Source organism: Uloborus diversus, chromosome 5 (assembly GCF_026930045.1).
Source record: "Uloborus diversus isolate 005 chromosome 5, Udiv.v.3.1, whole genome shotgun sequence".
NCBI lineage: Eukaryota > Metazoa > Arthropoda > Arachnida > Araneae > Uloboridae > Uloborus > Uloborus diversus.
Genome location: NC_072735.1, coordinates 109,466,723 through 109,491,188, shown reverse-complemented (window position 1 = coordinate 109,491,188; position 24,466 = coordinate 109,466,723). Strand labels below are relative to the sequence as shown.

At 33.0% G+C, this 24,466-nt stretch overlaps 1 protein-coding gene across 2 annotated transcripts in view; it reads right to left on the bottom strand.

Moving 5' to 3' along the window:
• LOC129222877 (cytochrome P450 3A8-like) overlaps window positions 1–24,466 on the bottom strand; it is an 87,959-nt gene that overhangs the window by 60,356 nt on the left and 3,137 nt on the right. Inside the window, exons 1-2 of one of the 2 annotated variants that reach the window (XM_054857436.1) lie at window positions 4,937–5,068; window positions 3,274–3,370 (exon numbers count right to left, since the gene is read on the bottom strand). In XM_054857436.1, the coding sequence (XP_054713411.1) occupies window positions 3,274–3,370; window positions 4,937–5,016 (177 nt within the window). In that variant the 5' untranslated portion in view covers window positions 5,017–5,068. Of the gene's footprint in view, window positions 1–3,273; window positions 3,371–4,936; window positions 5,069–24,466 lie in introns of those variants that run through there. The other variant, XM_054857437.1, reaches the window with a different exon arrangement.

Below are 24,466 nucleotides of genomic sequence, written 5' to 3'. Positions count from 1 at the left end.
AAAAGTTCAAATGTCTGTGAATAGTTGCTCGAAAAAGTAAAATTTCTTTAAACCGGATGGAAAATAAAAGTAAAATTCATAAAAGAAACACAGCTGTTGTCTTTTTTTTTAATTATTATTTTATTATTTTTTTAAAGCCTACTTTCCTGTAAAATTAAGAAAAAGAAGAAAAAGGCATAGTACAAACAAAGGAGACTTAATGCAAAAAGTCAAAAATAAATAAAATAATTACATAGATATTGAAAAATTAAAAATTGAAAAGCGGGGTTTTGAGATGGGGAAAGTAGGAGACGAAAAACTTTTCAGTGATGCATGCAAACGTTTTCCATTCCGGCGGATAAGATCTCGGCAAGGGTACCTCACTCCCATAACTCACCCCCCCCCCTTTTAGAGCAATTTTTTGTTTAATTTTGAGTATTGCTAAAGTAATCAAAATAAAGAACATTTTTCTGAAATATATATATTTATTTATTTATTTTATTTTTTTGGCAACGGAGGAAAAGTAAAATTTGCGGCGCTTTATTTATCCGCGATGGATTCGAACGACCTTCGCGTTATTAGCATCACGGTGTAACGACTAAGCCAAAGGGTCTCCATTTTATGAGCTTATGCATTGAAGCAATGTATAAGAAAAAACAAAATTAATCGATTTTTTCGACGAAACAAACGTTATGTTTAATATTTACTGTGTTTTTGTTTTTCGCCGAAAGCAGTGAAAAAAATCTTTGAAATGAAGCTTTAAAATTTGATAAAGTATTAAAGGAATCTAGCGTTATCGCGAGAAAAAACTTTGAGAAATAATATAAGTGATAATTTGGATTTTACTATAAAGTAACAACGGCTCTAAACAACAACCGACAACAGGGATGTTTTTGTTTTCCTTGCATTTACTTAACACTGGCAGCGAAAGAAGTTTTACAGAAATTAATAAATGTCTTTCTACAAACAAAACCGTGTAGTGGAGAAAATGGCACATATTACATTTGCAATGCAATTTGTTGCATAGCCACGCATTTATTATAGTGTTGTTTTTTCCTGTTATTAAGTTTTGCACAGATTTATAAGGTAATAAACAAGTGAGAGAGACAAAATTGCTAAGTTGTCAGCAAATTGGAGGTAAAATGTTCGTTTCCAACTGCAGCAAACTCTGCAGTTCCGTTTGCAACTGTTACAATTAAACAATACAATTTCGTTTGCAACTGTAGCAAAACGAAGAGTGGTGGTTATAAACGGTTCTTTACCCAAGCCACGCCTCTATCTCTGGAATTTTCTTGACTGACTAACTGTAATACTTTAACTATATAAACTAGAGCTTGAGAAACTGATTCCGTTGCATTTGTCATTATAAAGTCGTCGCAAAACCATTTCGTTATGATTTATAAAGCTCGCTCGGTGTGCAAATATAAAAATTGTAACAGGAATCTAAAATAAATATTATTATGATTAATGTTACCTTTACTATTAAGTTAGAATATCTGATTACGATCAGGATAAAATTAAATTTGAAGATAACAAGCAATATTTCAATTTATGTTTAAAGTGTTCCTATTTGGTAATTTAAATTACGTTACAGTCATGAGTATTGTTAAGTTTGATGCAAAAAACAGAAACATTCATTAACTGAAATAGTACAGTATTTAAAAAATCGTTTTTATGTTCTTTTACATGCCAAAACACTTCTCTCAAGCACATTTCGTCAAATCTTTCAAACAAGAAACACAAAATAGTTTTTTTTTTTTTTTGATTGGGTTATCAGTGCCTTACTTTGATAAAAATGCGGAAGCTAATATTGTCTTGCTTAACGGTTTTACGTTTATTGATTGAAATACATTAAATTGTAATCTTATCTTAACAGTCAATCGGTTGGTCAGTCAAGCTAACTACATATTTGTTTCATATTTAATAGCTTAAAATAATCCAATAGAACTTACAATTATTTTATCCATTCATATATGCAAATTTCGCAGTGCCAATATTTTAAACTATTTTGACCAATACATAAGATACACCGCCAACTCAGTCATTCCATCCCAGTACTGCAGTTTCGTGCTTATTAGCACTCATCAGCCCGGTATAGGAAGCGACAGAGCTGGAAGTTCTGGAAAAAGCTGGAAAACTTCTTTAGGAAGCCAAGAGTGCCAAACAAACTGGTTGCTAATACACAATTAGCACTGACCAGACAAGTGACAGAAGCAGTTTTTCGTTTCAACTCGAAGATTGAAGACAGGGCATGGTATTTTCAGTAACTTTCCGCCCTATAGCCAGAGCTAAGGCAAAAATACATAAATGATCATAAAAAATTATTTGGGACAAGATATAAAAATATTTTGACCAAGTTTTCTGTGTTTTGTCTGGAATCCTCACTGGGATCCTCATCCAGCGAACGTCAATAGTACATTTTTCTTTTCTTTTTACTGTATGTGTATGAAGAAAATCCTATGTTTTGCATTGTTAACCATATTCAATTTATGAATTTTTTAAACACATCAAAGTGTGATTTGATTAAGTTGAAAAGAATGAATATATATTTTAGTAAAACATTAAATGTAGATTTATAAATCTACATGTCCACTACTTGGCTGTGCGCATTACTCTTTCTTTTAATCAGTCATCTAGAACTAAGTTAATTGACCGTAGCCTTTACATAAGTCACAGATTGAAAGTAAAAATTAACAATCGGAAGTAACCTGTTGAAGGCATAAGAGACTGCTAATTGCATTAAAATTTGCCTTTTTAAAATCAGGCATAATGCAAAACAATTAATACAATCTCGATTAAGATTTACACGCAGAAACATTTGCTAAACTTAGTACAAGTCTGAGGACTCGTGCATTTTTAATTAGAGAAAAATTAGCTTGATGGCTTTTGTTTCACTTAACATATTCCATCTTAAGCTATTGGTATATACTTTAAATATTACACCATCTGAACGCAGAAATGAACAGAAATGAAAATAATATCCTTCAGATGATCAATTAGTATTTAGGTTATAAAATTACTATATTATGAATTTGATCGAGATTTTAAATTTTATCGGCTTTTGTTTCATTTTGAAAAACATTTCACAATTAACTTGCCGTGTCACACACGTTTCAAAGTAACTAATTTTCAAAAATCCATGTGAATCCTTGTAACTACAAATTTTTAAGGACTTTATGAAAACTGGTAATTTTCCTCTATTTGTAATTTGAACTTTAACTGCATTATTTTTCCATAGTTTATCCATTGAAGGTGTTCGATGGATATATGCACTAAGGTTTTGAAATGCTCTACCTTTCTAAATGCTCGCAGGAGGGATCCAAAGAAAGGCAGGGGCTTATCGTATATAACTCCTCTTTCTTTCCAATAACCATGCTTCCGCGTAGCAAACCTATAAAACAATCAAAAAAAGTTACAATGAGAACAAGTAAAGCTTTCAAGTGAAACGGAAGTACGCTTTATTTAAGTACAAGTACAGTGAAACCTGTATAAGTTGACCACTTGCGGTGCACTTCTTTGGTGGTCAACTTACAGAGGTTGATTTATATGATACAGGTGGTCAACTTACAAGGGTTGTCAACTTTACAGGTTTTACTGTACAGTAAATCTGTAAAGTTGATCACCTAGTAAGTTGACCGCTGTTCTCAGGCATATAATTAGATCTGTATCATATAATTCGCCCTCTATAAGTTGACCACCTGTTTAAATTGACCACCAAAGAAGTGCACCGCAAGTGGTCAACTTATACAGGTTTCACTGTATTTTTAATTTTGCAGGCTATACAACGTAAAAAAAATAATTCAAATCGTTTCTGGAAAATAAAGGGCAGAAAATGTACCAAAATTCTGCCAGAAATAAATCAGGCAAAAAACAGGAAAGTTTCCTGTCAGTAAAGTCAGTAACCTTCCTGCAATTAACCTGGAATCTTTCTGGAGAATTCATAACTCTTCCCTAAAAACGTCAGTTAAAATTTCTGGAATAAATTAGGAACCTTCAGGAACAACATATATGTTTACTGCGAGCGACCTCAGGGTAAGAATAAATAAAAGAAGTAGCTCGACCCAATCCTGATTTTCCATGAAAGCCCCTAATGCATTTTGGCAAAACTAGTGCAGAACGATATGCAAAATTAAACCTTATTTGCCCACAAATCTTGCACAACTACGAAATAGAAGTAGTTAAAAAATTTGAAGACATTCTGTGACAAATTCTAAAACTGTATGGGGCTTTAAATCTACTTGAAGCCTAGAGAAATTATTTTATACGTTTTACTTATTTTTTTTAGTTCAAGGCTATAGGTATAATGGGGTCTCCTCGACGGGCACCGACACAGTTTCCCCAACTTCTTTGACGCTACTTTTTTTTAATATATAGAGAAACTGAAATCACAAAAGTGAAACCAAAAGTAAAGTTAAATCCTGGGCGTAGAAACATTAAAAGAGAAATGAAAAAAGAAAAAAAATAATAATTGAATAGATAAATATATCAATTGTCTGTAGCGGGCTCCCCATATTTTCCCCTTTAAAGCTCAGAAGTATTTTGGTAGCTATTAAAAACTCACAATCAAAAATTTTGAAGACATTCTGTGACAAATTCTGAAACTGTATTGGGCTTTAAATCTACATGAACCTTAGAGAAATTACTTTACACTTTTTAGCTCATTTTAAAAACATGGTATATATATATTTTTTTTAAATCATTAATTATTTTCAAATAGCAACAGATATCCATTAAAATATCTTTACTGCCATGCGCCATATGCTACAGTTTTTAACGGTGTAATGAATTTTCAAAGATACATCTGCCTATAGAGTACCTAGACCTAGAGAATATATACAGTAAAATAAAACGTCGTTTTCAGGATCATTTTTAAAGCTTAATCATTACAATTAAAGGCAAAATGATAAATAACAAGAACGAAGAAACACTAAAAGAGAAATGAAAAAAGAAAAATTACCAATAGAGTAAAACGATTGTTGTTAATCCCAAGATGAAGGGTGCGAGGATTGGCCCCAGAAGGAGTTGAGTACCTTCCATGGTGCTTAGGGTGTCAACCTCGTGAACGAGCAAAAGATCCAACAAATGTGAAGCTTTTTTACTCAGATACTCCCACTTTAAGAGCACATTGAAAGCGAAATACTGAGCGTTATCTTTCTTTGCGATAAAAGAGAAGATTAAAAAAAAATTACAATGTTATCTGAAATCTATTTTCTGAAGCAGATTTAGGCACTGCCAGATTTTTTAAAACTATCATTTCATTGCTGCATAAATCTTGCAGCTATGAACAATCACTCAACTGCATTGTTTAAATCCTTCTTCAATATGTCTGTCATTTAACTTTGGCGTAGAAATATCGATAAATGATTAATCAGATATTCGAAGTTTGATCTAGTCATATTGTTTCCAAACTGAATGAAAGAAATGTTGCAGACAGTTTGTAATAAGTAGTTTTGCATTAACATGAAAATAGACAAAAGAAAAACATTTCCTATTGTATATACACAGGTAGTTATCAAAATAATGGAAACACTTGGAAATTTTTTTTGGGAATCGCTACTCTGCCGTAAATGTTATGTTTATAAAGATGCCCATCTAACTTGAATCGCTCACACTGGTGACTCTATATGGTGATTGACTTCTGTGGTCAGGTTTGCTGCTGTTGTTCGCTTTTTAGACATTACAATCCACTTCAATACCCGTCGGTTTATTTCACTGAGCTTCTCTTTCCGCCCACTATTTTGCTTTGCCGAGCTTGTCTTACCGCGCTGTGTGTATATGCTGTCATGACTTTAGATACTGTACTTTTAGATGCGCCAAAAAGTTGAAATGTTTCAATTACACTTGCTTCAGCTAGACGCGCTCCAACAATTTGGCATCTTTAAAAATTTGAGAGGTCCGACATTTACGTGATTGAAAAAAATCCAAGACTTCCAGAACTTCCGTTAAACTACTATATACTACCAGAATATGTACATTGCTATTTATTTAAAAAAAAAAAAAAAAACAGATCTACTTTTATTTTTTATTACTTACAAAGCGCATTCAAAAATGTCACTTTTATTCTCAGGTGTTTCCATTATTTTGATAACTACCTGTAGCATACAATGTACAAAAATTTGTTACGCTTCCACCTTAAAAATTTGTGAGATCTCATGCTAAACCAAATCAATTGTTTTAGTTAGTATTTTGGGAAGCCCCTATTTAACAACTTTGGCATACATTGCTTAATATTAAGTTACCTAGCAACATTTAAAGTGACCGTATATAATACCGCATCTTTATTTCTGTATTAAATATAGAGATTTGACAATCGCATGCCAACGTAATACCCAGGGCCGGATTTACCTATGAGCTAAACAAACAATATCTCAGGGCGCCGCTTTGTTAGATGTCTCCAAATCCCGAAAAAATACATGATTTGGATACCGAAATCGACCAAATTCAGTTTCTTGATACATCTTATACATCAAAAATGCGAAAATCATAGTTCGAGTGTTTTTGCAACATATTGCATATTATAGGGTAGACCGGGGCACATTTACGCATTGGGCACGTTTACGCAGTGCCCTTTTTCCAAAACGAGTTATAACTGGAGAGCCAACAGTCATATCAGATTGATGCTGCTTCCTCCCAATATTCTCACAAGTTTTCGAGCATCAGTCGGTTTAGCATGCGGATAGGAAAATCTGTTTTCTACCCAGTTGCGTAAATTTTGTGTTGAACGTTTTGAAGGCTATTGTGAGTAAATAATACTTAGTTAAGAAGGAACAAATATATAAAAATAAGCACAATTTTATCCTTTTTTTTTTTTTTTTTTGAGAATTGTATTTGTATGGACAGGAACAAGTTTTCTTGCACGTTACAAATAAAGCCAAACTTGCCGACAACCATCTCGATGCCGTGAGTCACTTGTACGTTACCATTTTGATGAGTAAGTGTTGATACAAAATGACTTTTCAGATTTTAATAATTCCGAAACTAAAAGATGTATGTTCATGAAATTTAGGATTATAATTGCTCTATGGAGCTCTATTAGACGTACAAAATTTCAAGCATGTAATCGAAATTTTTTTGAGAAAGCGGGGGGGGGCATCGAAAATAGCTTAATATAGTACGTGTAAGATACACACTGCCAGATGCGTCGCCCCTTTATTCTTGAATAGCTGTACCCGCACGGCAATGACCATGCTAAGAGTTTATGGAAGTTCCCTTGAACGCGTGAAAATCCACTCTTCCCGCACACACCATTAAAAAAAAGCACAAATTCCATTGCAATTTAAAATACTCCTCCAAAGAAATAAAAAGCATTAAATTACATTAACAGTTGCTTGAAAGTGTCAAATAATACACCAACGCCATTTTTTACCGCCTATCTCACCAAACTACCGAAGCCCAGCCGATTAGCAAGCGCAGCGAACTCCAATCAATTAGCGATCCGATCTTTTTAATTAATACGTTTTCATAAAAACAGCGCTCTCTGGCCCTTTCGTTCGAAGAAAAAGAACGTAACTAAAACCACATTATATCTAAAGCAAGTGGAAAATACTGCGCCCCTCCTAGAAAAAGAATTTAACTCAAATACGCAGCGCAATTAACATAAAAATGATCATTCCGCTTCACCCAGAAAAAAAATGTTTTAAATTAAAATCCTCATTGCAAATACAAAAAAAAATATCCTCCTCCCCAGCAGAAAAAAAGAATTTAACTCAATTAAGCAACGCAATTTATATAAAACCAAAAGCAATAAAAGTATTTATTTTGATGTCAGGATCACTCACGCCTGAAAACGAATGTGGTTCCAAATTGGTACTGAAGTCATACCATTAATTAAAATAAGTTTATTAATGAAGTTTATAGCTAATTAATATTGAAACATATCAAAACAAAAAGGGTTAGGAGCATGCCTTAACGAATACAGACGATGTTCTCACTACCAAAGCAAACATACAACTGAACCCAGAGGGGAGTGGCTTAAAAATGACGAAATACAAAAAATAAAAGGGAAGCGAATCAAATCATTCAAAAAAAAAAAAAGAAACCATAAGTTTCGCTTCACACTCCTCACCTGAACTCTTTAACGAGTTCACTAACAAAATTTACTAATTATATCATTTGCTATACAAGACATTACTAAATTGATATACCAATTAAAGTATATCTTTACCAAATATGTACTAATATTTACCACTCATCTTTTACAATAATAATGCGAAGTTATGACATTTAAAAATTCAATGAAGTCATGTGATCAATAATTATCATGTTAACACAAGATGTCAAATCAAAAATCTGCATGATGAACTAAATTAAAAATTAAAGGAATCATGAAAAATAAAATGCAAAAGTTTAAGAAGTTCTCAGTTAAAAAAGCAATCATAAAATAATTATTAAATTTCAAATTTTAAAGTGCAATTTGAATAATAACAGATCAGTTCTTGAAATATCTGAAAAGAGTTTATAGTTCAAAAAGATACAAATGCTGAACGGCATCTTCACTGTTCCATTGCTATTTTTCAGTTCATAACAAAGTAATTTTGAGCAATCACATTGCTTATTGTTCTCATTTGAATGTTTTGAATTCCTATAATTTTATTTCCCCCCCCCCCTCCTCCCTCTACAGCACCACCGTCGACCGGCCTCACGATGCTGCTCCTCTAGCGAAAACAGTCTCCAGGTTGCGTCCATGTCCTACAGACACGCACATACATACATCCACCTACACACACGCGCATACATACACCCACCTACACACACGCGCATACATACACCCACCTATACACACACACACATACATACACACACTACTACACATACACACCTACACATAATTTTAAGTGTTCGATTAAAAGGAAAACATGTGCTGGCACTCTAGCCGTAACGGTTAAAGCAGCCGGCTATGCGAAATTGTATCAATTTTCAAATAAAAAAATTATTTTCAATCTAATTTATTATTTTTTCAGAATGTTTGTTTCAATCGCTACGCGAGATCTTTCTCATTCCTTAATAAAAATCAATGTTTTGCGAATAATTTTTAAGCGTATTATGCTGGCTAATTACAAAACATAGACACATGGTTTTTCTCTTTTTTTTTTTGCGAAAAGCTTTTTTGCTGTTTTTCATTAGACATTGCTTCAATGAATAGCATTCGAAAGGGAAAGCGCAATTGCTCGGTTGGCTGGAGTGTCGTGCTGATAATCATAATGGAGCCAGTTCGAATCCGTACCGTAAAGTGGGGCTACTTGGACTCGAAATGTCATACTTTTTGCGAGTTTTAAACTGAATGCTTTGTTATACCCATAATGTGAACTGATAACCTTGTTTTTACAACTTTCCAGATCATCCACTACTATCTAAGGCCTTTTTTGAACAACAATTTTAATTATTTATATTTTTTTTCTATTTTTAAAAATTGGGTTCAAGTAGTCCCGCGCTGGGACTACTTGGTCCCACTCAGCAAATCCGTTACAAAAACCTATAAAACAGGTGGTGGTATCAAGAAGGACCAATGATTTTGAAAACAAAACTGAAAACGTTCATTCTAGTGAGCAAACTATTTATATAAATTGCAATTTTTTATGTAAATTAATGTAAAATCAACATATACATAAAACATATTTTTAAACAAACATAATTTCTCAAATAGAAATATAATCTAACTACAGCTGCTAAAAACCAATTGAAATGCTCATTATTTAAACATTAGAAAGAATAAAAACTCCTCAGTTTATTGGCTTGGGTGGATTTTTGCTCTACCTCGCTTCTAAATACTACAGGATACCCATGCTTGTTGTTTTGTTAACGATCTTTTAATTTCCTTTTTAGAGTTGATATACTTAAGTCAAATAGGGCTGATGCCACTCTCTAAGGCATTTTTCCGGAATTAATTGAATGTGGACACAATTGAAATTTTCCTCTTAATAATCCGCATTGTTTCCTATTTCAAGGGTTTCTCTTATACTTTCGGATCCTTTTTATCCCCAGATCTGTGCAAATAAACGAGTATAAATAGTAACTAAACTCCTTACTTAACATAATTTAGTAATGAAATGTGGTTTGGGGGTGTTTGAACGCTGGGTTCAAGTAGCCCCGTTTTAAGGCAACCAGTGCACTTTTACTAACTTATATTAGTTACTGTGTCAATTATATAGCTATAACTTTAAAATACTGTTACTTAATTAAGAAATCGAATGCAAACATAAAATGATCTTGACCTTGATAATATCAGCTGTTTCTATGAACTTACAAGTGAAAAGTTGCAGACACTGAAAACAACTGTTCAGACAAATTGCAGTCATAACCTCAATCAGAAAAAGGCGGGAATAGCACAAACTTTGTTTCATGCTCCAGCCTCTACCTAGTACTGCTACCTGTCATGGAGAAAGCTTTTTAAGTCTATACATTGAGTTTTATAGAATCAAGACAGATTTTAAACACTTTTTTCTCATGGGTTCAAGTAGCCCCTGGAGGCTTAAGTAGCCCCACTTTACGGTACCAATAAATATCTCTTTAATGTCTCTTTTTTTCTCCGTCAGAGACTCACATAGGCAGAATTGTATTTGCCAGAACCCGTTTTTTCACATGCACAATTACTGCTTTTTCACGAATCATTCAGTCACACTTTTAATGATTTCTATGTTTGCATTGAAAATACGTATAACCAAAAAGTTAGCGATGATCACATTATCACAATATTGTATTTAACGAGGTTTTGTTGCTGATGTTTTCAAATTACATGCCTTCTTTTGTGCGTTTACTTTACTTTTTTTTTAATTCTTCTTCATAATTTTCTTTCTTTGAAATTTTTAAAGAGTGAAATGCCACATGAAACAATTAGAAGCACAGTGCGGAGTTCCGCACGGGTCGACTAGTTTGTTTCTATTTCATTATGCAGTTTTCTTGATTTGAAAATGTCATTCAGTTTATACAAAGGAATCAAATTCAACAGTTTGTTAAAATGTCCTTGAATTATAAGATACTTCGATCCAAAACGCTCTTCGAGGAGTTTAAATGCTGCGTCATAATTGTCATCGGTAATCTCAAATCCTTCTATTGCCATAGTGGCTGGTCCCCCTAAATAACTTCGAAGATAATTAAATTTCTGAATTTTTAAAAGACCAGGATTATCATGAATTCAAAAAATTAAAATACTATTTACCTTTTTTTTTAACATTGCTTATTGTTCTCACTTGACCGTCTTTGATGTCCGGTTCCTTTTTCAGCTTGGACCAGGGCCCTCTGCAGCACCACCGCCCACCGTCCTCTGCAGGCGCGGCTCCTCCCGTCCTGAGCACTGTCCCTCGGAAACCGTTTCTCCTGGTCGGTGGCGTCCATGTCCTACACACACGCACGCTCGCAGACTCACACACGTCTTCACACACATACACACACACTTACGAGCGTACACACAGGTCTATACGCACACACAACTATACACACGTAACTGTCCAGGAGGAGGGGCAGGCTTGGGGGGACGGAGCCGTTTCTGGAAACAGTAGCTCCTATGAGTAGGGTCCTGTTGAAACTCGTGATTGCGAAACACATAATATGAATTCAAAATTTCAGAATTCAAAATAATTTCTTTTTTTTTACCTTGTATAACAATCTGTGCGATTTGTTCCCATCTGTTTAGTTTTAATGGTTGAAATACTTTCCATCCTTATCGTTCTGCCTTCAAAGTTCTATGAAATGTTTCATTTGCCTTGTTATTGAATGATCCAACACCAACACAAAAGCACATTTGGTGATTTTCACTTTTCCCGATATTATTTCATGTTTTATATTTTCGGCTATTTTAGCTCACTTTTCATTGTTTGTCATTAAACCTAAAATTTGGCATAAAATTCGGTTGTATGTACCTCACTGCGACTTTTATAAAACTCGATTTTGTTCTTAGATTTCATTTGTAAGCAAAACTTTTGCAGAAATTTCCAATTTAGGGACGGCGAATCTCTTCACCCTTTACAATTGTACGTTAGTTGAAATACAAATTTAAAAGTAAGCGCTAATATTTTTTCTTAATGAAATAAAAAAGTTTTAGTGTACCATGTTTTGAAAATGAACTAAAAAAGCATAAAATAATTTCTCTAAGCTTAATATAGATTTAAAGCCCGTTTTTGCTTTTTAGGCAAAAAAGGAGAATTAAATTGGAATAAACTAATAATTAATGGTTAAATAATCAATTTTACTATAGAATTATTGCATTGTCATCGGGTCTGAGGTTACATGCAAAATTTTAAAAGAATTTGATCACAGGAAGTAGGTGAAAATTGAGTTGCAAGATTCCAGCTGAACAGATACCAACGAAACCAAGTTAATAAAAACATGGTAAAAATTGATGACTAATTTTAGCACCGGCTACGGTAGGGGAGACTGGGGATACTTGATCCCTAGGGATACATGATCCCGCAGCCAAAAATGTACCAAAATCATTAAATAGAGATTTGAAACCTGACAATTATATTAAGTTATACTTGTACATAAAAACTGGCAGGATTTTGCTTTTTTCAGCCATTTTGTTTTAGCTCAAGAAATGATCGTCTAAATGTGTCAATGAATTTTTTGAGCAATCACGATTGCTTATTGTTCTCATTTGACAGTCCTTGACGTTGTGGTTCCTTTTTCAGCTTGGACCAGCAGCACCACCGCCTACCGGCGCACAGTGGTTCAAGGGCGGAAAAAATAGCCATTTATAAGTTTTCAGATAAAAAATATTTCATGCCGTAATAACTTAGCCCTTGAGTTGTAGTAACTTACTCCATAAGCGTTTTTTGAAAAAAAAAAATTCGTTTTTACAAAAATAAGCCGAGAATGTTGAACAAATATGTTTTTACTTTTTTCGAACGTACGCCTTATACTTCAATTTTAATTCATTCGTTAAATAAGGAGGATTAATGTTTAATAAAAGTCATTTCTGGTTGGTTTTTCACATTTATAGGATGCATATTACATCGTAATTAAAAGTTAAAAATTCATCAAAATTGAAAACTACCTGAAATAAAAAAACATTATTTTCTTAAAAATATAATGAAAAGTATTGTGGAATATACTTTTATCGGCGGCTTCCGGTGGGATAAAATTTACATATATCAATAGTTTAATCCTTCCTGTAAATAAACAACAACATTTTAGCTGCGACCACCTGCAACTGCAGTCGTGGCAGATTTTTTTTTTTTTTTTTTTTTTTTTGATCTTCGCTATTTACGAATACCAATATAGTAAGTTAGAAAATAACTCGTAACGGTATGACGGGGTTAAATTGCTTTTTTATCAAAGAAATTGGTCATCAAATTTGACATGCTCCAGACTAACGTATGTCAGTTTTACTACTTTGCAGGAGAGCCTAAAAAGGTTTGTGTACTGTTTCCGAAAGTTGGGGCTTTTGAAACATTCATCAATATATATAGAGGATTTAAAATAAAAAAAAAACAGATTTACGTTGTTATGACTTAATGCGGAGCATTATTCTACATGCAATGCAGTAGTAACCTGAAAATAACATTTTTAAGACCCGTTTTGGCTTTAAAGAAGATACATATGAGAAAGAAATTTTTAAAACTCATACAGATTTCAATATAAAAAGTTAAATAACCATTCTGTTCATAAAACAATGAAATTAGAAAATCATTAAAAGTTTGAAATTTCTGATTTCCTTTTCGAAATCATTCTAGTATAAAGCTGTTCTCAGTTTGTCAACATTGCCAGAAAATATTGTTCGAGGGTATCAATTGCAATGAATAAACCTTGCGTGTGGCATACGACCGAGTTAATTTATATTTTTCACTAAAAACAGAAATGAATTTGAACTACAGAGAAACTCCGATTTCACGTTCCTCAGAGGCCTGAATCCAACATAAAATATGGGAAAACGTAAAATACGAGAAATGTATAAAAAGCAAAGATCAGATAAGGAAACAAAAATAGTAATAAAGGTTGCTACGATGACGCTCATAAAATGTAAAAATGCGATATTTTACTAAAAGAACATTATTGTACACACCAGTTTAGATCATTCTAACAGATTAAGTAACGAATTCGGGCGTTTAGGTTGAAAATAGTCAGTAATAATGAGTTATTGAATCCAAAGTAAATACAGCATCTTCCAGGATTGGAACACTATGCAAAGTTTTTTTCCTGGTCTTCATGATAAAGAAACTAGTTTTTCACTATTATTAAGCTCTTAATTGCAGTATTGAAAGAAGAGACGAGTTGTGTTTCCTCTTCTTCTTGTTCATCTTCATTGGCGGCCGAAAAGTCCATAAGGTCAGCTACGGATGGAGCAGAAACGTTTCTGTTTTCACGGATTAACTTTCAACACAGTGGATTATGTTTAAAAATGCATAGAGGGAAACACTTTTCTTAATTTTAAAACATTTTTTTCTCTTTTTTTTTTAACTGCCAAGGGAAAACGTAAAATGCGGGAAATTCATAAATAACAAAGTTTTCATCCCGGTTAAATTAATATTGTTAGTGTACGGAAAAACTGAGACCTGATGATAAAAAACGTAAAATGTAGGGAAAACGTAGATTCGAGTGACGTAAAATCGGATTTTTAGGATTGTTCCTTAATTAATTATTTGATACTTTTTTATTTTTAAAATATTTTAAGAGAAATAAAATATTTGAATTTATTTAAATATCTATTTCACTTACTCCTTGGTATCATTTTTAATATACGTAAGCGTGCCCCACTCGATGTGTAAACTTGCCTCGTGTTCGGGGCAAGTTTACGCAACTGACTTGGACTCAAAAATAATTTTTTTTACGGTTAAAAACACAAGCTGAGTAACAACTGAATATTCAAATTTTGACTTCATTAACTGCTTCATAAAACCACAATGTCTAACATTTCCTAGGTTCAAACATAAAAATTAGAAAATTCATTGAAAAAACTCCTCGTAAATGTGCTCCGGTCTACCCTACTTTTTTAACCGACTTCAAAAAGGAGGCGGTTATCAATTCATACCGTATGTATGTTTTTTTTTTTTTTTTGTTTGTCCACTCATAGCGTCTCACCTAGTGAACCGATTTTGATGATTCTTTTTTTAATGGATAGGGGATGGCTCAACTTAGGTCCATTACTTTGTTTGACCATATTTGTTCTTTAAAAAAAAAGTTATGGGCAAAAAACAGTACATTTTATGCAATTTCCCTATTAAATGATTTTGTAGCGAAGTTCGCACTTGGGGGGGGGGGTCATCCGTGGATAACGGTGGCTTAGTGGTAGAATTCTTGCCTCCCATACGAGCGTCCCGGGTTCAAATCCCGACTAGGACAAAGTGAATTTTACTAAAATTTCGTTTCTACTGTTTCCCGTATTTTCTCGAATCTTCTTTTAATTTCTGTATCTTTCCAAGTCTGGAAAGTTCCCGCACTTTCTCAAGTTGTATATAAAGAGATGTAACGTTCATTCGTGGTTCTGAATAAAGATCTCGAGTTGAGACTAACGAGTATTCGCTTCATTTAGCTTTCACATTGTCTTCGCTATCTTCATCTACGCGACAATAGGAAACTCATTGTTATAAAACTTTGGTGCCCTATAACAGTAACATTAATAGTAATTGTAATGATAATTTTGAATGAAGGCTTCTCTGAAGCAAGCATCAAATTTCTTCAAGGGATATTTCGATAATGGGGAATCTGGCGCTGTCGTCTCATTTTTGGGTAAATAATTTTATTTTAGTAACCCTGCTGATTTATAGTAACCCTATGTGAATTATCAAAATCTTCCTTTCTTCAGTGCTATTGCTCCATAGTAGGGGTAAACCTAACCTGGAAGCGAGGTGATGCAGTGATTAGGATCTGCTTAGCCTTCGCAATGCTACCATTAGGCTTGACTCAACTACTCTGTAGTATTTTTATCGTTAACATCTCGGGGCTAAGTAAGAAAATACAGGATTGCATCATGAGCAACTTAGATGCTGTGGAATGTTAATTAGTTAGGAAAAACGTAATACTTAAATGGTTATAATTAAATTAACTACGCATGATTTCCAGAGAGGAACAAAGATAAGTTTTTAGTGCCAATCGCTTAAAGTTTAACGCGTGTCAATGGTTTTTTTTTTTTTTTAGTATGGATCATTTTTAAGAAAAAAATGTGAAGTTTCGTGATGGTAATTTCTTATTATTTCTGAAATACTTAATTTACACTAAAAAGAATGAAATAAAAAAATTTTGAAAAAAAAAATAGAACCGACTTCAAAATTGCTCTAAAAAGTGAAAAATAATTTTATTCTTTAAACACCATCGATAATGCTTTTAAACATAATTTTTGAAGTTGGCGCAAAAACGATAGATAAAATCATTCACAGTCATAACTCAAATACAACTATAAATTTAACCAGGACCAGTTTCGTCACTATCACATACATTATGCATTGATGACAGCATATTTGAATAGCGATATAAATGTTTCGTTCGTAACTTAGGATGCTTTTTAACCGACTTCAAAAAGGAGGCGGTTATCAGTTCATACCGTATGTATGTTTTTTTTTTTTTTTTTTTTTTTGTTTGTCCACTCACAGCGTCTCACCTAGTGAACCGATTTTGATTATTCTTTCTTTAATGGATAGGGGATGGCTCAACTTAGGTCCCATTACTTTGTTTGACCATATTTGTCCTTTAGAAAAAAAGTTATGGGCAAAAAACCATACATTTCATGCAATTTCCCTATTAAATGATTAAATATTGTAACGAAGTTCGCGCTTTCCTTCCGTGTATAACGGTGGCTCAGTGGTAGAATTCTCGCCTTCCACGCGAACAACCCGGGTTCAAATTCCGACTAGGACGAAGTGAATTTTACTAAGATTTCGTTTCTACTGTTTCTCGTATTTTCTCGAATGTTCTATTGATTTCTGTTTCTTTCCGATTCTGGAAAATTCCGGCATTTTCTCAAGTGGTAAAGATACATTTTTAGTGTCAATCGCTTAAAGTTTAAGATGTGCTTATAGTTTATTTTTAGTATGTAGCATTTTTAGGAAAAAAAAAAGGGTAAAGTTTCATGATGGTAACTTCTTACTTTTACAGAAATATATACATTTACACTAAAAAGGATGAAAAAAAAAATTTTTTGGGAAAAAAATAGAACCGACTTCAAAATTGCTCTAAAAAGGGAAAAATAATTTTATTCTTTAAACACCATCGATAATACTTTTAAACATAATTTTTGAAGTTGGCGCAATAACGATAGAACAGATCATTCACCGCCATAATTCAACTACAACTATATATTTTGCCAGGCCTAGTTCCTTTACTACCACATACATTATGCATTGATAACAGCATCTTTGGGTAACGATATAAATGTTTCGTTTCTAACTTTGGATGATTTTCTGAAAAAAATATGAACGAAGCATGGTTACACTGGATTTTACTTTTTGTTTTTGCGCCAACTTCAAAAATTATGTTTAAAAGTATTATCGATGGTGTTTAAAGAATAAAATTATTTTTCCCTTTTTAGAGCAATTTTGAAGTCGGTTCTATTTTTTTCCAAAAAATTTTTTTGTGATTCACGTGTTTCATATCCTGCCATGTATTTGATCTCGAATTCAGTATTTTGGAAGTGATTTTGTTATTGCTTGCTTTTATCTTACTTCTACTACATACTGTTAATCTTTTTAGCAGGACATAAAAGTGTTACACTACTGTCCGATCATCACAAGAAAAGCCGCCGCCGAAATGTCTGCGCCTATCTACTGCTATAGCAACGAGGCGCGTCTCATTTTTCCAAGGGAAGTTTAGTGTTGGAAAAACCCGTACGACTGCACAAAGGTGAGCAGACGAGTGGCGAAATGGAGCCAAAAAGCCTTCCTGCTAATTTTTGTAGAAAATGAACGAAGTCCGTTTCTATGGCAGTAGACGGGCTCAGACTTGACGTCGAGAGCTTTTCGCGTGAAAGACAGACTGTAACTCTATTCGTTTTCTGCACAACTTGTGATTGAAAAAAAGATTTCTGTTACGAGAAGACTTTGGTTATATCATTTTTTTAAACTGAATACAGGTATTTACAAAGTTCGAACACTTCCGTACAACAATACAATCAAGTAGTAAAATGTCAAAGCGTGGGAAGTGCAAATGAAGTGTTTCAAATTATTTTAATTATTTTATAGTCCCTGAAAATAATTAAATGTGTCTTTCAAGCCATTTGAAAAGTTCTTCAATTTTATTTCCTATCAAGTTGTATAAACCATTCATTGCCCGAACGGCTGTAACCTTACTGTCTCGTTACCTATTTTCTAAACCATTCTTTTAAAGCATTTTATGCTCATTTTACATTTACTAATTTAGTGTTGTGTTTGTCAGTGGATTTTGGAGGGAGTGGGGGTCGTATGATCAAACAGGAACTATACCGAAAGTAAATGTAAGCAAGTGACGCTGTGCTTTCTTTTTCTCTTAATTCGTTTTTCTTCTCTGTCGATTAATGTCATTGATATGTCAAACCACAAGCAGGTTTCATTTTGATTAACCTTGATTTGCAAAAGAATGCTTAACTTTTAAAAAAATTGGTTTCCTTTTTTTCCTGATATTTTTGTAGTTCCAATAACCTCTTTTGAGTAATCAAAATTAAGAGTTTGATGTCTATTTTTCAAAATGTTTTTCACAGGAACACCCGGATCCCCTGAAATCGTAGACATTCTATGCTTCATTTGAAAGAGCACTGCATCATTCTTCTAATCAGGACCGTCCGAAGAGCTGACAGCGCCCGGAGCGAAAGTTTCCTGGCACCCCCCTCCTCCCCCCCCCACACAGAATTTTTTTTCCAATGGCTGGCAGCAAAAAAGGTTACAAAAAACAAAATAGCAAAAACAAACACAATACACAGAACAAGAAACAATACAGGAACAATAAAGTGAAATATTTAGCTGCCGATACGCTCTCTTGCTTCCCAATAACGATCACACAGGCTACATCTGAAAAGCTACGTGCAAGTATGCAGGTGGCGAATGTCCATTTCTTCGTTTGAATTGCAAAGAGGACCATTGGGACACTTGATAATCCTTAAGCGGTGAAGATGTTTTGGTAAACAGTCATGGCCTGTTAAAAGTCGAAGCAAGGCTACTGACTCTGCTCTTGGTGCTGAAGGGACAAAATCACGGTTTATAAAGCAAATTTAGTGGCTGCTTCTAGTTTTTAGGTCCTGCCAAAAAAAAAAAACTCTTGATTTTTTTTCTCATACATAATTTCATTGCATTGAACGAGACGGGCTCATTTGATAGTTGAACAATAGCAGACCCCCTCTTAGCCAGAGCATCAGCAAGCTCGTTTCCTCTAATCAGACAGTGCAGTTATCCACTGCAACACCACTTTTATATTCCGCATCACCAGATCGTTAATGAAACAGCGACACTCAGAAATTTCCACACAGAAAAATAAAGTTTGTTATAACATCACTGCATCATACACGTGAACGTGAGTCATACTTGCATCTTTTAAATATTAATGCACAAAACAATCAGACTGCTACAGATAATCTATCTATATATATATAAAAGTGGAGTTTGGTAAATTTGTTCCCTAAGATCTCAGAAACTACCCGGCAGATTTGGTTGAAACTTTCACCGTTAGTTCTTTTTGGTACTGGGGAGGTTTGTAGACCAGTTCGAAAAAAATCCGATAGATACAGTGGCTCCCAAAAGTGTTCGTACACCTACGACTTTCACTGAAATAGGACCCTCTCCATTGGTTAGAATTAATATTTCGGAATAGGTATTTAATTATAAGATCTGTGATCAATTTTCAACAGAACTACATGACATTTCTTTAAAAAATATTGAAACTTATTTTTTTTTTAAATCAAAAACCAAAAAGTGCCGGAAATTTTATCTCACAAAAGTCTTCGTACACTTTATAAAATGATTATATATTATTAAATAATCTAACTTTTGATTAAGTTATTAATTAGTAGAATATCATACAGTATTCATAACACCTTTTAAACATCTGGGAATAGATTTCATTCTTTTTCTTTCTTTTTTTTTTTTTTTTTTGCGTAATTTCTGAGTACGTGTTCAACCACACTTCGAGTCTTACTGTTTCTAGCTCTATTTTCGTTTCAAAGCCGTATTTTCGTAATCTAGCCTACAGATATCTCTAAATATGTTACATTAAGTTCAAATCTGGAGATTGAAGGGGTATTTTCTAAACTTTAGGACAATTTTTGAGGCAATAGAGGCAAACGTTGAAAACCGTGTGCTTCTTATCGTTATCTTGATTAAAAAAAAAAAAAAGTAATTTCCGATAATCAAATTTTTGGCTAAAAGTTTAAAATTAGTTTTTAAAACATTTAAACGAACAGCATTATTCATTATTTCATCAAAAAATTCCAAAGTACCAAGTCCTAATGCTGATATGCACCCTCACACAAGAACACCTTCACCGTCCTGATTAACTGGTCCAACTAAGTTCTTAAGATTAAGTTCCAAATTTTTTCTTCTACTTACAATTATACAACAATTTAACCAAAAATGTTAAATTTATTTTTATATGAAAGTAAGACGTAATTCCCAAACGTTTTGAGCTTATTTATCATTGATTTTGCGACGAAAAGCGTAAGCTTTCTGTTTTTCGCACGGTCAAGAAAATTTCTGCGGGAAGAGGTCCCATTAAATCCATCTAATCAGAGAACTTGGCGAACAATTTTAGGGGAAAATTAAATGTAAAAATTTTCATTTAACTCTGAAAAAACTTTCACAACACTCAAATGTGTATTTTTCATAAATTTTTTAATTGTAAAACTCCGATCACGCTTTGTCAACTTTGCTGGTTGACCTTTTCTTACCTTATTTTCGGTCCTATTATTTTTTTAAAGCATTTTATCAAGCACTTTACGATAGAATGAAATAAAATAACTAATTTAGAGACATTTCAAACCAATTTAGCGCTACTGCGAGGAAAAAAATTTAAATTTCGAATAGTGTTTGTGGTTTTTTACGAATACCAGCCATTTTTAAGTAATAAGCACAATAATAAGGAATAAATAAACAAAAAAAATTAAGCCAAATGACTTTTAAGGGTCAACACAATGCAAAAATAACCAAAAAAACGACATATGATAATTTTAATCACGAATACATTCGAAAATGTTTGAGTGTACGATGACTTTCGTGGCGTATATTTCTCTGTCTTTTCGTTTTTTGACTCATTTCAAAAAGAAGATCAGTCAATTTTTTAAAAAAAACTACAGGGTTTTATTTAGAATGATGTAGGAATGATGTAAAAAAATATTGGACTTCATATTCGAATTCAGTTTCCCGTTATTTTGGTCTTACTAAAAAATTTCAAGGTGTACGAACACTTTTGGGAGCCACTGTAGTTCCTTTTTTATTCTAATTTGTCCAAATTTTCGCATAAATGCCCCAATATGACGGTGAAAAAATACGGGCACATATTAAAATTATGTGTCCATCGAAAACGCTTATTTTTCTGCTGAAGATGGCATTTGTTAGAAAGTTCTAAGTTGTATGAAAAACGAGTTATGAGCTTTTTTTGTTCCATGTTCGAAGGCTTTCCTCAACCCAATTCATTATTTAGTGAATCATCTCAACTCCCAGCTCATAGCTAGAATTGTTGAATATTTTTGTGTTTCGTCTGACTGTTTGAGGCTTTTCTCAAGTCAAATCTCAAAGCAACGTTTTTTGCCCAAGATTGGCTAATAATAGCTAGATTTGGCTGATTATTTTCCATTTAAACGGAACTTTAGTGAAATTAATGGTTTTTTTTTTTAATTATTTCTGCTGATTGGGCACTTAATCATTATCCAATCTAACAGCAGGAACTTCGCCAAAATTTATGCAGAAAGATTTCAGTAGCGGATGCATTTGGCAGTTTTTTCAACTGTCGCACATTCTGATTTTAAACAGTTCACACTTCAATAGACATACAAAGAAGATAAGACTCCATTAAAAAATAATAATAAGTATTAAATGATAAATCATTTTAAACATGTGAAGTTTAATTTCATATTTCGGAAATTCTTCAAATTTGTATATGGTTAAATTTTGTGTTTTCGTTCATAAATGAATACTATTTTGCTCTTTTTACTTACTTCTACTTTAGTTTTATGAGTAAGGAAGAAGCTAGATTTTAAATCACGTCAAAAAGGTGTGTTTTAAATTCTTTCACTTAAAACAGAAAACAAATGCAAGTAACGATTGTTTCTCATAATTATTGCTAACCCAGGCAACGCCGGGTATTTTTGCTAGTATTAAGTAAAACGCAATCAATGAATCTGTTTCTAATATAATATCCCAAAAACTTCTCGAAAAATGGAAATGTTAAAAATCCAAATGTTCATTTTTTAAAATGTTACCCCACAAGATAAAACAATTAAAACTGAAATAGTTACTCATGTTGATCAAACTAAAAACACAAATAAATAATTTGTTGATTATAAATAGAAAATGTATTTATCGGCGTTTATTCCATAAAAATTAAATTTCGTATTTCGATCAGGACTCGGGCAATTCTTCTTTTCAAGAGTTTTTTGGTTTTACTTTCACCAATCCTATACCAGCTTTCATATATGTTAAAAACAAAGATGTCCTTTTTTGCATCAAATTTTTGTAAGTTTCAAGGGAAAGCCCCCAAATGATCAACAACATCGAAAATCGCTTAGAATTGAAATTTTGGAGCTTTAATTTTTAAACATTACTGGCCCTAATATTACAAAATATGGCCTTGCAATTGCATTTGAGTTTCAGAAAATATTCAAGCGAGGATCCCCTTACCGCTTTTCTTTAATATCACAAGCAATGGATTTTTTAAACGAAGCTTACAAAAAAAAATTAAGTAATCATTAAATCTTACTATAATATAAAAATCTAGTGCTATGATTTTAGAACTGTAAAATGTTCCTTAATTAATTATTTGAGATTTTTTTTATTTCTAAAGTGTTTTATAAGAGAAATAAAATTTTTAAATTTGTTTAAATATCAATTTCACTTACTCCTTGGTATCATTTTTAATATGCGTAAACGTACCCCACTCGATGCGTAAACTTGCCCCGTGTTTCAGGGGAAGTTTACGCAACCGACTTGGACTCAAAAATCATTTTTTTACTGTAAAAAACACCAGCTGAGCAACAACTGAATATTCAAATTTTGACTTCATTAACTGCTTCATAAAACTACAATGTCTAACAGTTCCTAGGTTCAAACATAAAAATTAGAAAATTCATAGAAAAAAATCCTCGTAAATGTTCTCTTCTCTACCCTACATTTTTGTGACTCACGTGTTTCATATCTTGCCATGTATTTAATCTCAAATTCAGTATTTCGAAAGTGCTTTTGTTATTAATTGCTTTTATCTTACTTCTACTGCATACTGTTAATCTGTTTAGCAGGACATAAAAGTGTTACACTACTGTCCGACCATCACAAGAAAAGCCACCGCCGAAATGTCTGTACCTGTCTACTGCTATAGTAACGAGGTGTGTGTCATTTTTCCAAGGGAAGCTGAGTGTTGGAAAAACCAATACGACTGCACAAAGGCGAGCACACGTGTGGGGAAATGGAGCCAAAAAGCCTTCCTGCTAACCCTTGCAGAAAATGAACGACGTCCGTTTCTATGGCTGCAGACGGGCGTAACTGACTGGCAACAAACTTGACGGCGGCGGCGTACAATGGAGTATTTGACTGAAAATCCTGGCCAAAACTAGTTTGAAATTTTCACTCTTCTGAAGGCGACACCCTTGTGTGCGTTTGTGCGCCATACGGCAAAGCTATCCCATTTATAGACACGAAACTTGATATACAAGTTGTCTGAAAGGTCTGATGTTACAGTTTGAAACACGATTTTTAAATTTTGAATTAGAAAATGAAATATATAATATTTTATCCACATGTTAGACTTTATGTTATGACCACGGTTATGTTTACGACCATAAAAACGATCCTAGTAAACGTAGAAACAAAACAAATATATCACAAGATAGGAAAAATAATTTTCTTCAAGAATATGGTTTGTTTGAAGTTCTAACGTAATTAACTGAATTTCTAGGAATTTACGAAGTGAGGCCACTTTTTCGACTTTTTTTAATTATTTAATTAATGTAAACTAAAATTCCGGTATCTAATATTCTAATGATGTTATGACTCTGAAACTTTTTAAGGAAATAATATAAACACCTTACCTTCATTTAAAACAAAAATGGTGAAGTTATGTTATTTCACTGATTTATAGTGAATTTTATTTCAATGAGTTGAAATAAAAATTTTCAATAATTTTCACTCGATCCGAAATGGATGCCACAGTTGGCTATTTGCCAATAATGCTTAGACAAGTGATAAGTAAACATGCTTGAAGCGAATGGCCGTTTTCCTTTGAAGATATGTAATTAAGTGCATTGTTCGAGGGAAAAAAAGCGGTTAGAAAATCCTAGTATTCTGTACAAAACACTAATTTGAAACCAAGAAAATAATCAATTTTATTCTTTTCGTTAGGTTTCAGTCATTAAATCCCTCAGTTAATCATGCACAAAAGGAATTTAAAACAA